This window comes from Myxocyprinus asiaticus, chromosome 2 (assembly GCF_019703515.2).
Source record: "Myxocyprinus asiaticus isolate MX2 ecotype Aquarium Trade chromosome 2, UBuf_Myxa_2, whole genome shotgun sequence".
NCBI classification, from domain to species: domain Eukaryota; kingdom Metazoa; phylum Chordata; class Actinopteri; order Cypriniformes; family Catostomidae; genus Myxocyprinus; species Myxocyprinus asiaticus.
The window spans coordinates 12,455,228-12,471,587 of NC_059345.1; the positions used below are offsets into that span (position 1 = coordinate 12,455,228).

Consider the following 16,360-nt stretch of genomic DNA (forward strand, 5'->3'; position numbering starts at 1 on the left):
AAAATTCAGATATGCTGTAGACTTAAAGGGATAGTTCACCCAAAAATGAAAATTCAAACATTTACTCACCCTCATGGCATCCCCGATGTGTTTCTTGTGCAGAACACAAACGAAAATTTTAGAAGAATATCTCAGCTCTGTAGGTCCATATAATGCAAGTGAATGGTGATCAGAACTTTGAAGGTCCAAAAAGCATATAAAGGCAGCATAAAAGTAATTCATATGACTCCAGTGGTTTAATTTGTGACTTCAGAAGCGATATGATAGGTGTGGGTGAGAAACAGATCAATATTTAAGCCATTTTTACTATGAATACTACAAAGAATGTGAATCACAAAAAACAAAAGAAGAATGTTTAAGTGGAGTTGATCTGTTTCTCACCCACACCTATCATATCGCTTCTGAAGATACAGTATGGATTTAAACGAGTCTTATGCTGCCTTTTTGTGCTTTCTGCACCTTCAAAGTTGGCCACCATTCACTTGCATTGTATGGACCTACAGAGCTGAATATTTTTCAAAAAATCTTTGTTTGTTTTCAGTAGAATAGAGAAAGTTTTACACATCTGGGATGGCATGAGGTTGAGTAAATAATGAGAGAATTTTCATTTTTGTCTGAACTATCCCTTTAAATGCCTCGTAGCCAATTAATCGTTTTGAATCTGTTCATTTACATGAACCATTCGAACAAACCAATTCACTAGAATTAATCTGGCATTCCAACATTACATTAAAGGGATAGTTCATCCAAAAATGATAATTTTGTCATCGTTTAATCACCCTCAATCCATCCCAGATGTGTATGACTTTCTTTCTTCTGCAGAACACAAACAAAGATTTTTAAAAGAACATCTCAGCTCTGTTGGTCCATACATTGCAAGTGAATGGTGGACAGAAATTTGAAGGTCCAAAAAGCATATAAAGGCAGCATAAAAGTAATCCATATGACTCTAGTGGTTAAATCAATGTCTTCTAAAGCAATCCAATCAGATTTGGGTGAGAACACCCAGTATTTACTGTAAATCGTGACATCTGCATTCTCCTTTGCGATCCTGATTTTAAGCTCGTTTACACTGTAATTGAACTTGAAACCATGATCATGCCTAGAAACTGCTGTGGCAAGATGAACGATAAAAAATTAGTTACATTTTGGTCTGTTCTCACCCAAAACTGATTGGATTGCTTCAGAAGACATTGATTAAACCATTGATTTTTGTTTTCTTCATTACTTGCTAAACATTTTGGAAATCTCCTACTATGAGCATTTTTCAATGCCACTGTTTGTTCATCTGTTTCAAGTAATAATGCTGAGCATGTATAGGATACACAGCAGCAGTACACTTGCAAATCAAGAAGAAATACTAAAGTGAATGAAGAAGGCTTTCAGGCATCTCACTAGTTATATGGGTCAGAAAAAATTTCCTGGATTTAATCAAAGATTTATTGATCAAGACCACCAGGAAAAGAGAGAGAGAGAGAGAGAGAGAGAGAGAGAGAGAGAGAGAGAGAGAGTGAGAGAGAGAACTACAGAACAACTTCAGAAGATTTTTTACAACCATGATTTATGAACCCAGAAGAGGAACAGACTTTATAAAGTCCACATTAATTCTAGAGAAAACTCTTAAAGAAGTACAAAATGAGATAACCAGGGAGACACAAAACAGAAAGTATGGATATGAAAGCCAAGATGGGTATGGATCCAAGACAGACCTCAATCTCACTATTAAAGGGATAGTTCACCCAAAAATTCTCTCATCATTTACTCATCCTACAAAAAGTAATCCATAAGACTCCAGTGGTTTAATCCATGTCTTCTTAAGTGATCAAATCAGTTTTGGGTGAGAGCAGACCAAAATGTAACTTTTTTTTACTGTACATTTTGCCATTGTAGTCTCTAGGCACGATCATGATTTCAAGCTCGATTACACTTCCCAGCGCTTGATGCATGCGCAAAGCCAGAGATTTTTTAATTTAATTTAAATAAAACCTGTCTTGGATCCATACCCAATAACCAACTAGCCTGTTCCAACAGTAAGTCAGTGTTTCCGGGTACCATACAAATGAATGGGGAGAGCCGTAAACTGACACCTACCTACTGTTGTAAAATCTCATAAAACAAAAATTGTATTATAGTAAACTCCACACATAGTTCATTCCAAAAGGATTGTTTAGTGAAAAACATGTTGAAGATTAGCAGACAGGCAGTCAGTTCATTAAGTGATGAGCTGTTTCCTCACAAAAGCATTTTATTCATCACACTGAAGGATTTCCTCCATAGACATCGATAAAAAAAAAAAAAAAAAATGGCCTCTTGTCTCATCGTCAGTGTACCGCCCACAGAATGTCTATTGGAGCACCGCATAATGCATTGCAATGCTAGCCTTGTAGGTTCCATTGATAGAAGGGCTCTGGCAGAGCATTAGATGGCGCTAGGAAGCGTAAGCAAAGACTTTCTAGCAAGTCAGTCCACTGTTGGCCACCCTTGGAATGCTCTCGGGAGGCTATTTCCAGTCATGACAGTGCAGCTCCTATCTACTTGAATGGGGAAGACATAAATCTCCAAAATGGTTGGTCAAGATTACGATCAAAGAACATATTTCAGATCAGCAGTAAAATCTGCCAATACTGGTCTCATAAATTTTGCTTTTTTTTTTTTATCTCAGATGAAGCTAAAAACACAAAATGTTCCCAGCTTGTACAGCTGATGTGCATGTGCATTCTCGAGTTGATTGACAGGTGATGTCTGTATCTTAAAGGTGATTAGCTCTTTTACCTGTAAGGCCAGACTTCCTTTCTACATCTGTTGACGGTTGGGCGCTAGCTCCATGGTTGGATGTTCCAATTCCTCCCATTCATTTTAATAGAAGTAGCCCGTCTCTGCTAAATAGTCTCTGGTGTAATTGAGCTTGAAATCATGATCGCCAAGGAGACTGCTAATGTAAAGATTTATTGTGAAAAGGGAGTTTTTTTGGCTTGTCCTCATGCAAATCCGATTGGATCGGTTTAAAACACTTATGGATTATTTTACGCTGCCTTTATGTGTTTTTTGGAGCTTCAAAGCGTTGGTCACCATTCACTTGCATTGAATGGACCTACAGAGCTGAGATATTCTTCTAAAAATCTTCGTTTGTGTTCAGCAGAAGAAAGAAAGTCATACACATCTGGGATAGCATTAGGGTGAGTAAATGATGTGAGAATTTTCATTTTTGGGTGAACTATCCCTTTAAAACTTTGGCTTCATATATATATATATATATATATATATATATATATATATATATATATATATATATATATATATATATATATATATAAAAGCTTTGTTATCTAAAGTTTAATAACAAAAACTACTTGGTCTTTACAATGTCTTAAGACATACCTTAAAATATTGAGAATACAAAAACAGAAGATTATGCAACATCTATTATTTTTTTCCCCCTGCAATGTGACTCATATTTACCTTTCAAAAGCCTAAATAACAGAAAAATATATGACACGTATTTATCAATCAATCCATTTAATCTTCTTTATCTCTTAGTGTTGTCACATGTTGCCACCACCTATTTCCAGACTTGTTTTTTACTCTTAAGATTTAGAGCAATCTTGAATGATGCCATGCCATTTTGTTAGGCATTTTAAGCTCTTTTTATAAGCAGTAGCTAACACATTTATCTCAGATAATGATGTGGTTCTTTCATGTGTAAAGGGCAAATGATAAACAGAATTGGGTTTGCAACGCAGCGCAGTGCGCACTACGCACATCAGAATCCTTGCTGACGTGTAGAGAGCCCCAGCACTGCACGCATGCGCAGAGGCAGTTGCTGTATGACGCTGTGCACGCAACAAGATCGGGTGCTGGAGTTTGACGTGGCACTTTCGGCACGCAATTCAACATCAGCAGTGGAAAGGAGGCTCCAGATCATCATTGTCTTTGAGGTAAACACATATTATTTTGTTATGTTTTGAAGGACAGCCGCATTTCCACTATTGTCTGAAAGCGCTGTTTGTTTTCATTCGATGAGAAATGTAAAGCTTGATTGATCTGTCAGTTTCCGTCTCCAGCAGAAATTCTTTGGTAACTTTGTATCAATAGAGCGACAGCTGGTGGACGCGGTTCCTTATCAATGTATCGACCTAGTCCATTGCAAGTGCTGGACTGTATTCTGATGGACTTTATTCAGTGAAGTCAGCTGTATAGTGCATTGAAACATTATGAGCTCCGTCATAACGGTCTTTGACGTGGCAGTTCAGGGCAGTGTGAAGACTGACTGCTACTGTACATTTACACTTACAATATGCCTATAGTGTTGGCCCATCTCTGTCATTATCACTATTCTGAATAGTGTGCATCGTGATAAACACGAGACATATTGCACGATCTTAACTTGAGCGTTTATCTTGCAAAGGCCTTCCCAGGAGAAGTGATGACATGATGTATCAGACATCTTTACAGGCCACTCTTGATAAACATGATATGGAGTCACTGATATTAAAATATTTTTACATTTCAATTGGAAAACAGCTTAAAAACATTTCTCAAAAATTTAATAAAACATGTGGGGACATGTGTCATTTATTTATTTTTGCTGGAGTTGACTTAGAGCTCTAATGTGTTACATATGTTAATAGGCATTTCTTTAAGTTTGACCTATGCTTTAAGCACTTAAAGGAAGGATAATTAGTTTATGAGTCAGTTAGAATTTAAAAAAAAAAATTAAATTAAATTAAATTATTATTATTACCAAAAACACTCGACTACCAACTAACAAGCTATAAATATTTTACATGAAGTAAAGTCCTCAACTTGTTTCAAGGTTTAATACAACAGTAAAACAAGGATTTACATTTTTGGATGCAGCTTGACTCAGGGAAATACATTCAGATTGCGTTATCATAATTACCTCTTATCTCAAAGCAGTTTAGTGTCAAAGGTCCTGATCACACGTGTTTAAGATTGAGGTAATCGTATCCTGTAATTCTGTAAAAACATTCAATTTTACATCGGATCGTTTCTGTCTTAGTTTCATTCACTTTGCAAGAGTAAATTCAGTATTATGTTGAATGCAAATGCTAGGTTTGAAATAACAATGTTAAAGTTTCATGGTTTTAAAGCTAAAAGTAAAAGGGATAGTTCACCCAAAAATAAAAAAATTCTCTCATCATTTACTCACCCTCATGCCATCCTAGATGTGTCTGACTTTCTTTCTTCTGCTGAACACAAATGAATATTTTTCGTAGAATATTTCAGCTCTGTAGGTCATCACAATGCAAGTGCATGGTGGTCAGAACTTTGAAGCTCCAAGAATCACATACAGGCAGCATCAAAGTAATCCATACGACTCCAGTGGTTAATATTCAATATTTAAGTCCTTTTTTTTACTATAAACCTACTCTTTCAAACAGCCCTCCAAAGCACTCTTCTCTCCTAAGAGTTCTTCTTTTGGTTTTGGGAATTCAGGTTCTTTGTGCATATCGCCATCTGCTGGGCAGGAAAGAGAATTTATAGTAAAAAAGGACTTGAATATTGATCTGTTTCTCATCCACACCTATGATATCGCTTCTGAAGATATGGATTTAACCACTGGATTACTTTTATGCTGCCTTTATGTGCCTTTTTGAGCTTCACAGTTTTAGATCCTGTTGACTTGCATTGTATGGACCTATAGAGCTGAGATATACTTCTAAAAATCTTTGTTCGTGTTCAGCAGAAGTAAGAAAGTCGTACACATCTGGGATAGCATGAGGGTGAGTAAATAATGAGAGAATTTTAATTTTTGGGTGAACTATTCCTTTAATATCTCTCTGTATCTTCTGTTTTAAAACCTGTAAAAATTAGTTACATTTGATGCTAAAATCATGCAAAGTATGTTCTAATTCAGCTAATTATGTGGTTACACTTTATTTTAATGTGTCCTTGTTACAGTGTAATTACACAAGTACTTACTGATTATTACTAATTAACAACATGTAGTTACTGTAGGTTTAGGGTTAGGGTAAGGGTTTGGTTTAGGGTTAGTTGCTTGTAATTATGCATAACTGACTGTTATTACTGTAGTAAATACATGTAATATGTGTAACAAGGACACAATAAAATAATAAATGTTTCCATTTTTGTTAATTCCAGGTCTCTGATTTTTCACTGGACTGGAATGAAAGAATTATAACAGTAGAATGAGTCAGCAGGGTTATGTTGCTACCCCTCCATACTCCCAGGCCCAGGCTGGAATGGGGGGATATTCTACTGGTTTTGGGAACCCCCCACCTCAGTCCCATTATGGGGTCTATGGATCTCCGCCACAGGCTTATTCTGCCCCTCCAACAGGTAAAATGAAGAAGTGTTTTTTTTAGTGTTCAGTTCTTTTATACTACCGACGAGTTCATCTTGTCCTTATGATATAGGAGTACCTTTGAGAAGAAAAGATTGTATAAACACAACCCCAGCTTGGATGAATAGACTCAAATAGACAGAGACAACCAACTAGGAAAACCGCTACTCATGACTCTACTTATAACATACCTCATGATCTCATAGTTGCAGAAACAATAGTTTATTTGCAAATCACATGATACATCTAAAATCATTGCTGTCTTTTCAGGTATGCTCAAGCCACCTGCCTTCTCTCCTTCTGGGATGCCCCCACCACCAGTATCCAGCCAGTATGGAGCTAACATTCAGCAGAATGGGGCCCATGCCCATGGGTAAATTCTAGTTCTATATGATGCACTATTATTTAAAGGTGAAGTGAGTAATTTCTGCACTGCTAGTGTAACCAAACGGAATTGCAAAAATAATCACTGTTTTCAAACAGGTTTTCCAAACGTTCCATTCGTCAGTTAAACAGATTGTCCCGCACAAAACTCACGTCATTGGTTGAGCCAGTGTTGCTGTGTCAGGCTGGTCAAGATGCTCAAACAAACAGGGCAATGATTTGAAAGCACCACAGTGTTTGCACTTTTTGAAAACACTTATTAATAGTTGTCTCTGCATTTTAAGCTGGGATAGGTGAAAGCACATGGAAAAAAATTCACATTTCACTTTTAAATTATATATTATTACATAATACTTACTTGATAATATCTTCGGAAGCTTATTTACTCTTTTACTCTCATTAGTTACCCTCCCCCTCCTGTTGCCTCGGCTCCTTCCATGTCTCCTTATGGGCAACCACCTCAAAGTGCTTATAACAGCATGGCACAAGCCCCGCCTCCAACTCAACAGCTGACCAATCAAATGAGTGCAATGAACATTGCAGGATATGGTAAATCATGTGCCATTTTATAAGCAAATTCAAAGTAGTTCCTCTCTAAATTGTCATTTGACCCCAATATAGCTAATATCATCACTTTAACTGGGCCAGTTTATGCATGTGTACCATGATTTTCAGGCCAAAGGCCCATGCAAGCACCACAGTCCCCCTCCAGCTCAGCACCACAGCCATATCAAACATCTCCACCACCAGCGATGGGACATCCTCCGCTGTCTCTACCAGGACAACAGCCACCCACACTGGGATCTCCTCCACCATTGGCCACAATGGGTTCTATGCAAGCTCCACCAATGGGAATGTCTGGCCCATCTGGACCGGGTATCTCTCTGGGTGGAGTTGGACTCCAACAACCACTTGGATCCCAAGGCTATCCACAGCAACCAGGTAAAAACTAGGGGATTTAATCAATAAGTTTAATGATTATTAAGTGGCGAACCCTACCAGTTAAAAGAATAGACATACTTAAACATCTTTTGATCTAAAGTGCTGAAAGTTTGTTTTGTAGACATTGTGCCATATGCAATGTATGAATTTTTTAACAAAACTAAATTTTAAAAGATTGTAAATAGATGAGTTGGACTGGATAGTGAAGGTAAAGCAGCCAACATGTCTACTGCATACCATATGGGAACTCATACAGTATTGTTTAAAAAGCATACGAGATGGCACTTTGGTTGAAAGAATACCCAGTGTACAGAACTGACAAAAGGATTGTTACCTTGAAGAAGCTAAAATATAAGATAGTTTTGATTTATTTAACACTTTTGGTCACTACATAATTCCCACACTTTTGTGTTATTTGATAGGTTTGATGACTTTACTATTATTCTAAAATGTGGAAAATAACAATAATTAAGAGTGAGTAGGTGTGTCCAAACTTTTGACTGGTTGTGTATGTTTACAAGCTAAAACAGCCATTTTGTATGTACCTATGATCTAAAAGGAAGCCCGATTGCAGGCCCCTATGGTGGGCAAATGGCAGGACCACAGATGGCAGGGCCACCAACAGGTGCTTTCCCAGGAGGCTTTCATGGAGGTCCAGCCCAAATGGCAGGGCCTCCTCAAAAGAAGCTGGATCCTGATTCTATTCCAAGCACGGTAATAGCAGAGAAAAATTAGAGTTAATAGTGTGCACAATTTAGCACAAACAAGCATCAAAATGTTTATGTTGATCCCAAAACCACCATCTCTGTTAACTGTACATGAATCTGACTTTTATGTTGCAGACACAAGTGATTGAGGATGACCAAGCTAAGAGAGGAGGCCAGGTCTATGTAACAAACATCAGAGGTCAGGTGCCACCACTGGTCACCACTGATTTTACAGTACAGGATCAAGGTAAGCTTTTAGCAGATATACACATTTAAAGGAATATTCAGGGTTCAATACAAGTTAAGCTCAATTGACAGCATTTGTGGCATAATATTGATTATCACAAAAATTTATTTTGATTTGTCCTTTCTTTTCTTTAAAAAAATAAATAAATCTGGGTTCCAGTGAGGCACTTACAATGGAAGTGAATGGGGGCCAATCTGTAACCATTAAAATACTCACTGTTTCAAAAGTATAGCCACAAGACATAAACAATATGCATGTTAACATGATTTTAGTGTAATAAAGTCACTAACTAACCTTTTCTGTGTAAAGTTACAGCCAATTTTACACCTTCATTGCAATGACAACATAATGTCAACAAACCCTAAAATTACTGTAAAAATTATGATTTAAACAACTTAACAGCTCAAATAATACATGAGTTTTAACAGAAGAATTAATGTATGTGCTTTTATAAAACTATAAGCTTCATATTTCTGTCTTTAAACCCTCCAAAAATTGGCCCCTTTCACTTCCGTTGTAAGTGCCTCACTGTAATCTCGATTTTTGCTTTTTCGGAAGAAAAGGAGGGACGAGACCAAATGATTTTTTGTGGTAATCAACATTATGCCACAAATGCTGTCGATTGAGCTTACCTTGTATTAAACCCGCAATATTCCTTTAACATTTCCATATTAGAACTTTTCGAACACACTACGTAGTTTTGTTTTATATAGTAAACTGTTTGCTGTTTGTTTAGGGAATGCCAGCCCAAGGTTTATGCGATGCACAACATATACCTTCCCCTGCACTGCTGACCTTGCAAAACAGTGCAAAGTGCCACTGGCTGCCATTATTAAACCCTTTGCTACTGTGCCCAAAAATCAGGTATGCAACATTTTCTCTTAATTATTTCTGTTCATTTAGCAGACACTTTGATCTAAAACGACTTGCAAATGAGGAATGGTGCAACATAAGTGACTCATCTTAAGGAATACATTTTGCACATGGTAAAATGTACTGTATTAAACCATGTGTTGGGAAAGCACTTAGGGTTAAATGTTGTAAATTAATGTTTAAAAGGAACTTATCCAAATGTTATTCTAGTCATAAAAATGAGCAGGATTCCACTGTTGTCCATTTTTTTTGGCAAATACTCCCCTCAGTTTATTTTGAGTAGTTTAATAGCCTCTTTGATGCATGCAAGGCTTGTTTTACTTGGAAATCTTTCATTGTCTTACCCAACATCATTATGCTTCAGGGCCTTTTTAGGAAATGTTAGTGTTAATATTCTCTTGAGAGGCTAATTAGTTTAAGTTCAGTCTCCAAGGAACATGATAAACTGTTTATTGCACTCTCAAATAAAATATAACTACAGTAAAAACGCAGTGTCTCACTCAGTCCACATTTTTAAAGGCACAGTTCCCCTTTTTGTATGTTATTTTCTGCACTTTTTACATTACACATTACAGCATCTATTTTAATTACGTGTGTGTAGTGTCATCTTATTAAAAACGCACAGCAACATTTTTGAACATATCATTTAAAGGTTGACTAAAACTTGAATGAATCTCAGCTCGAATTTGTTCCCAGTTTTTCCCATAGTATCCTGGTAAACCTAATATGAACTGCAAAGTAACCACAAATATGTTTAATAAGTTACAGATGACTATTATGCATTTGTTTGTCTTCAATCAGTGAGAACAGCAAACAGTTACACGAGTTTTCCGTACTGAAATGTTAAACAATATACATGGTTTAAAATGTTAATTAATTGTTAAACATTGCTTAAACAATAAACATTATTCAGTGTTGTTATCCAGTACATATACAACTATATACAGTAAGTATATAACTTATAACTATGCAAACCTTGCATAGCCTATATATGTTACAGTACAAAGATTGTAATTGATCTATATACGTATAGGTCTCATAGGTATTTTTCAGTCTCATTGTAATATGCTTGTGCTCTATAGACTCCTCTGTACATTGTAAATCATGGCGAGGCTGGACCAATACGCTGCAACCGCTGTAAGGCCTACATGTGCCCTTACATGCAGTTTATCGATGGAGGACGACGCTACCAGTGTGGGTTTTGCAGCTGTGTTAATGAAGGTTTGTGCCGCTAGTCCATTTATTTTGAGACCGCTGGGACTTTAATTAGTGTACACAGCATTACAAGAGAGTAAACTGTGTTTTCTGTAAACATATGGTAATGATTACTTGTCATCCCAAACTGTGCTGCAACTGTGTTTCTAAATTATGTGTTTTCATCACTGTAGTTCCAGTGCAGTATTTCCAGCATCTGGACCATATGGGGAGAAGAATGGATCTGTACGAGAGACCAGAACTGTCTTTGGGCTCTTATGAGTTCATTGCTACGCTGGATTACTGCAAGGTAACTCTCCGCTCATAAAATAAAGTTATACATAACATTTAGGCTGAATCAACAAGGCCTTTTTTGAGAAAAAAAAAAAAAAAAACATTCCAGTTGAATGAATTTGGGATGATTTTTATTTTATTCAACACGCATTTCAAATACTGCCTGATTTTAGAATTTACATTATAGGCGTATAGATGAAGTTACTGTTTACAAATAAACATTCCACTCCGAAACTTCCGGGTTCTTTTGGCATCGCAGAAAACAACTGCGATTTGTGGATGCTTTGCTCAAATTGAGCTGAAAATGACCACCAAGTGTTGTTTGTGAGGTTGAAACTAGTGGTCGACTGATATGGGTTTTTCAATGGCCGATGCACATTCCGGTATCTAGAGAGCAGGAAGGCCAATATAAATGCCGATAAATGTAATACAATATAGTATCAGTAAATCAGATGTACACACAATTTCTAAAGTGAAACAAACACTTATTTTTAGAGGTGTGTATCTTCACTGGCCTCACAATTCGATTCGATTACGATTCAAAGTGTAACGATTCGATTATAAAACGATTCTCGATGCATCACCATGCATCTTGTTATTCAATTTCTTTTTTCAGTTTCTCCAAAATTATTTTTTAATCTATTTTTTCCCTTTCAGCTTTTTATTTAACAGCTGTTTTAAAAAATCAGAATGAGTCACATTACATAAACTGGCCTTTTACATTCAGTATGAGCCGTGAACAAAACATGGAACATCCACAAGATTAAATAAATGGTTCTATAGTTTAAAAGAGTATCTCAGTTTTTTTAGTTTCTTTCTTTAGAACCTCATAAAAAATATTGGTTCTCCATCAGAACACACTGAATACTATTACTTCAACTGATTATATATATATATATATTTTTTTTTGTTTAAGCATTGTAAATCATTTAATAGTATTTAATTATTATTTAAAATTAATCTATGCCATGCTATTCATTTTAATTTTTAACCACAACTGGAAGTTGCTGGTCTAGGATGAGAGATATATTTGCTTCTATGAGAGAGCACCTGTCAGCTTCTCCTCTCCTCACCTGCACAGGTGATAGTAAAGCGGTTTAAATAGCGCAGTTGTTGCTTCAGAAATGTATCAAGCGTCTCGTATGCACTGTTCCATCTGTTTGCTCTGCGAGTAGAAGATCGCACGACTCTGTCGCAAAAGCTACGATGGATTTCAAACCTTTATCATCAGGTGTGCACACTGTCCTGACAAGCAAGTGACCGGCAATAAAGCAGAAGCCAATGAAATGGAGAGCGCAAGAGTAGAGAAAGGCATCAAAAAATAAAAATAATTAAATGAAAACATCACCAACATCTCCCGAACCACTGCCTCGTTATTATTTTCTTCTGTGTTTACCCCCGTTGTGTGCAAATCAGTGCAATAATGGGTGTGAGCTTTCATGTTGTTTGTTGGCTTGTTATCACGAATAAACTCTCCCATTGCTATGTGCGTGGGTTTGTGAAAGAATTTCGGTATCGTAGTTTCATTCGGGCACAGATGGGCATGTGTTTGATACAGCTGGTCTGCAGACAGTCGTGTTTGTGCACTTGATTTTAGTGTATGCACTTAACTCGCATCATTGTTTCTACATCGGTCTTTGGCGCACGCCACTGAGAATCGATTCAGGATCGTTTGTGTATGAATCGCGATGCATCGCTGAAACGATTTTTTCCCCCCACCCCTACTTATTTTATGCAACATTTACTTAAATTTGCATAAACTTCAAAAGAAAAAACTTGAAAACAGAAAGTGCTGACTATCCATTGGTAGATTTTGGAACTGAAACAAGGGAACGTTAACACTTCTGTTAATCGACCAAGCAGACACAGTTATCAGCCGATGCCGATAATCGCAATATGGCCATATATCGGACGATTAACCGGCCTGGCCGATATATCGGTCTTTCAATAGTTACAATGTTAATCTCATCAACAGTTCACTGATGAAAACGTTCATTGAGGAAGGGTTTTTTCATTTTGTTAACGATAATGAAGACAAGATGAAAAAGGCGCATCATGACGATAATTAAACAATTTTATTAAAGCATACTCTTGATTAGTTATGATGAGATAATTATACTGAAAGATGCTTACAGTGCAAAATCTAAAAAGAAGAAGAAACATCTAGAGAATCTGAATACAGAAGAAGATATTAGATACGGATTCATCTAGTCTATTAATCCAGTATGTTGGGGATTTCCCGCTTGAGATGAACACTGGCAAAATTAACTGCTTCAAAACTGGGTAACTACCTCATTCAAATGCATCCTATGTAGAAGAATAGAAGCCTTTATTTTGGTCACACATTATACATATGATTTTGCATATATACAGTGAAATTTATTTTTTTCACATATCCCAGCTAAGCTGGGGTCAGAGTGCAGGGTCAACCATGATATGGCACCCCAGGCCAGATAGGGTCAAGGGCCTTGCTCAACAGTGGCATTGTGGCAGTGCTGGGGCTTGAACCCTTGACCTTCTGGTCAGCAACCCAGAGCCTTAACTGTTGAGCCACCACTGCCCCTTTTATACACATGACAATTTAATGACAATATCCATAAAACATATGTAATATAACAACTTGCATCTGCACAGTGAAGCAAATGAACATGTGAACTTGAACTAAATGACACACTAGTCAGAATATGCGTTATTTGCATTGCGTAACTTGCTTTGTGAATACGCTGTTTCTGAAAGAAACACACTACATGCTATGTAATGTCTTTTCACGGAAAATAATAATTCTCTAAAGCATGAAGAATTCAGAATACAGTTGGCTAACTTCTAAAAAGTAGTTAATACTTCAGTCTATTAATTATTATTTCAGGAGCTCAGGCTTTTTTTTTTCACAACGAGGACAGTGTGTATATTTATTTGTTTGATATATTTTCAAATTAGAAAATGCTAATGCATTTTTTTTTTTCCCTAAATGTTTGCATTTTTTATTAAAATTTGGTCTGTTACAGTTTGACACTTATTTTTTTTTTGTCTATTTTGTACATTATCATCAACTAAAAGATATTATTTTTGTTGATTAAAATTATATGTAATTTTCAGAGAAAATTTGACTAAAATGAATGAATATGACATGATGAAATATTGACTAATTTTAAAGGACATTTTCACCAAAAGACTAAAACTATAACTAAAACAATAAACTGTGAAAAAATTAACACTGAACAGTGTGTTTTTGGAAGATTATTGGAGATTCTTTCAATTTCTATCAGGATTGGACTTAATATAATATAGTTCATGCATCACCGTCATTGTAATTGCTTTTGTCTATTAAGACCCACTTTACTCACAGCTGCTGTTGGTATATTTGTGCTTTTCACTCTGATTTTAATTTATAAAGTGCAATTGCAGTGACCGATATGAGGTCAGATATGATCTAACGATGATCTTAAATATAAACAAGAACAATTAAGATCTAATGCGGTGAACGGAACCCCGTCTCCAGCACTGCAGCGCATGACAAGCTACTGTTTGAGAAAGGATATGTGATTAAAACTAATGATGTACTTCTAAAATTATGGCTGTGCATTTACTTTGACTGTAAGATGTTCAATCGAAACCAGTTGTTATTAGGTTTGAATATTGAACACTGTGATATTGAAGTAAAATATTATCATTAACAGTATGTGGACCAATAACTTAAGCAGTAAAGACACCTATTGGATGTCTCATGGTTGTTTTCATTTTCATATGCCACATTTCTCAGGCTTAAGCATGTGAGGACTGTAGTGATCAACATGTTACATGTCCAACATAATCATACAGACATATTAAACCAAGTTAAAACTTGTTTTGCCAATAGTTCAGAAAGAACATACATGTTTCTTCACTTTGAACCATAGATATCCATTTATAATAACTTTATAAACATAAATGCTGGTGCAACACTGTTGAAATCAGCTATTGAAATCTGTCACAGAAATGTAGTCTTAATTGGCAGCAATCTGATTTTTGTAGATCAGCAACACTGTGAAAAAAAAAACAAAAAAAAAAACAAAACTGTTGTTTTTACAAAAAACAAAACAATGTGGTTGCCAGAATAATTATGTAAAAAATACAGTAAAAATATAAACAACTTTACAGAACAACCTGTAAATTTTACAGTTTAAAACTGTTGTAATTTACATGACCATGATGGCACTGTAAAAAATAAATTAAAAAAAATTAGTAAATTTACAGTAAAAAAAAATAAACAAACGTCATAAACTATGATATTAACATTCTGAAACTGTAAAAATCTGCTTTTTACTTTATAAGGTATTTGTTAATCACCGTAAAAATTACAGAAGAGCACATGATGACATGAAGTTCACCAGTAGTGGCTCTTCCTGGAGCAATGACCAATAAACATGTAGAGACAGTGCTCAGTGTCACTTACACAAACACTAAACACCATCAGGGTAACATATGTGAAATTAAAATAATGCAGTAAACATTAACTAAACTACATCAAATATAACACAAATAAGAAGAAACTTTACTATTCCCATAAAATATAATGAAATATGATGAGTCATGCAGGGAATTGTGGGAACGCCCGATTATTGTTTTTATTGTAATTTTAACAATAATTTACTGCAAAAAGTACATGTACTCTATTGTTAAACAATGTACATTTTTACCATTAATTATACAGTAAAATCATACTTTTTATATCTAAGAAATGTAATTTTTACAACATTTTATTGTAAAAACTACCGCATTGTTTTTTAAAATATATTAAAAAAATTTTAAATTACAGACATTTTTTACAGTGAAGTTTTATTGGTAATAGATGGTATGTGATCATCTAAAATAAGTAATTTGCTAACAAAATGTTTTCTCCAGATATGTAACAGAAAAAAAAAATAAAAAATGGTTAGATTATTCTGGTTTGTCCGAATGGGGTCAGTTTGCCCCATGAAGTAGCCGAGGAATGTTTCTTTTTTTGGCAGTCTCAAATTGTTTCATTCAGGAAAAAAAAAAAAATATATATATATAATTAAATCTTAGCAATAACATATTATATGTTCAAAATGTAGGTGTTTGAAGAAAACAATTGATATAAAAAAAATAAAATAGGCAAGTTTGAATTTAGTTATCATATGTTGCCTTATTGTTCTGCAAACAATGTAAAGTTAACTTGCTGCTTTTCACAAAAGTTAACTTTTGTCTTTTGAAAAAGCATGGAAAGTATTTTTTACAACGTGAAATGCATTTCATATGTACTTGGCTGTAATCTTTAATTAATTCTTTTCAATTCAGTTGTCAGACTAAAGAGATCCTTGGCACATTTTTGGATTCCATCCTTGCCAGGGTTCCTCATCTCAGCCTGACACCATAATCCACTATTTGGGTTCT

General features: G+C 35.5%; 1 protein-coding gene across 2 annotated transcripts in view; it reads left to right on the forward strand.

Annotated features, from left to right (window-relative positions):
- The first annotated feature begins 3,816 nt into the window (after positions 1-3,816).
- Positions 3,817-16,360, forward strand: part of LOC127455882 (protein transport protein Sec24D-like) — a 33,608-nt gene continuing 21,064 nt past the window's right edge. For both annotated transcript variants that reach the window (XM_051724049.1, XM_051724055.1), the window contains exons 1-10: positions 3,817-3,935; positions 6,124-6,321; positions 6,596-6,698; positions 7,113-7,258; positions 7,385-7,651; positions 8,211-8,365; positions 8,494-8,605; positions 9,342-9,469; positions 10,561-10,699; positions 10,867-10,982. In XM_051724049.1, coding sequence (XP_051580009.1) covers positions 6,171-6,321; positions 6,596-6,698; positions 7,113-7,258; positions 7,385-7,651; positions 8,211-8,365; positions 8,494-8,605; positions 9,342-9,469; positions 10,561-10,699; positions 10,867-10,982 — 1,317 coding nt within the window. In that variant the 5' untranslated portion in view covers positions 3,817-3,935; positions 6,124-6,170. The remainder of the gene's footprint in view (positions 3,936-6,123; positions 6,322-6,595; positions 6,699-7,112; positions 7,259-7,384; positions 7,652-8,210; positions 8,366-8,493; positions 8,606-9,341; positions 9,470-10,560; positions 10,700-10,866; positions 10,983-16,360) is intronic.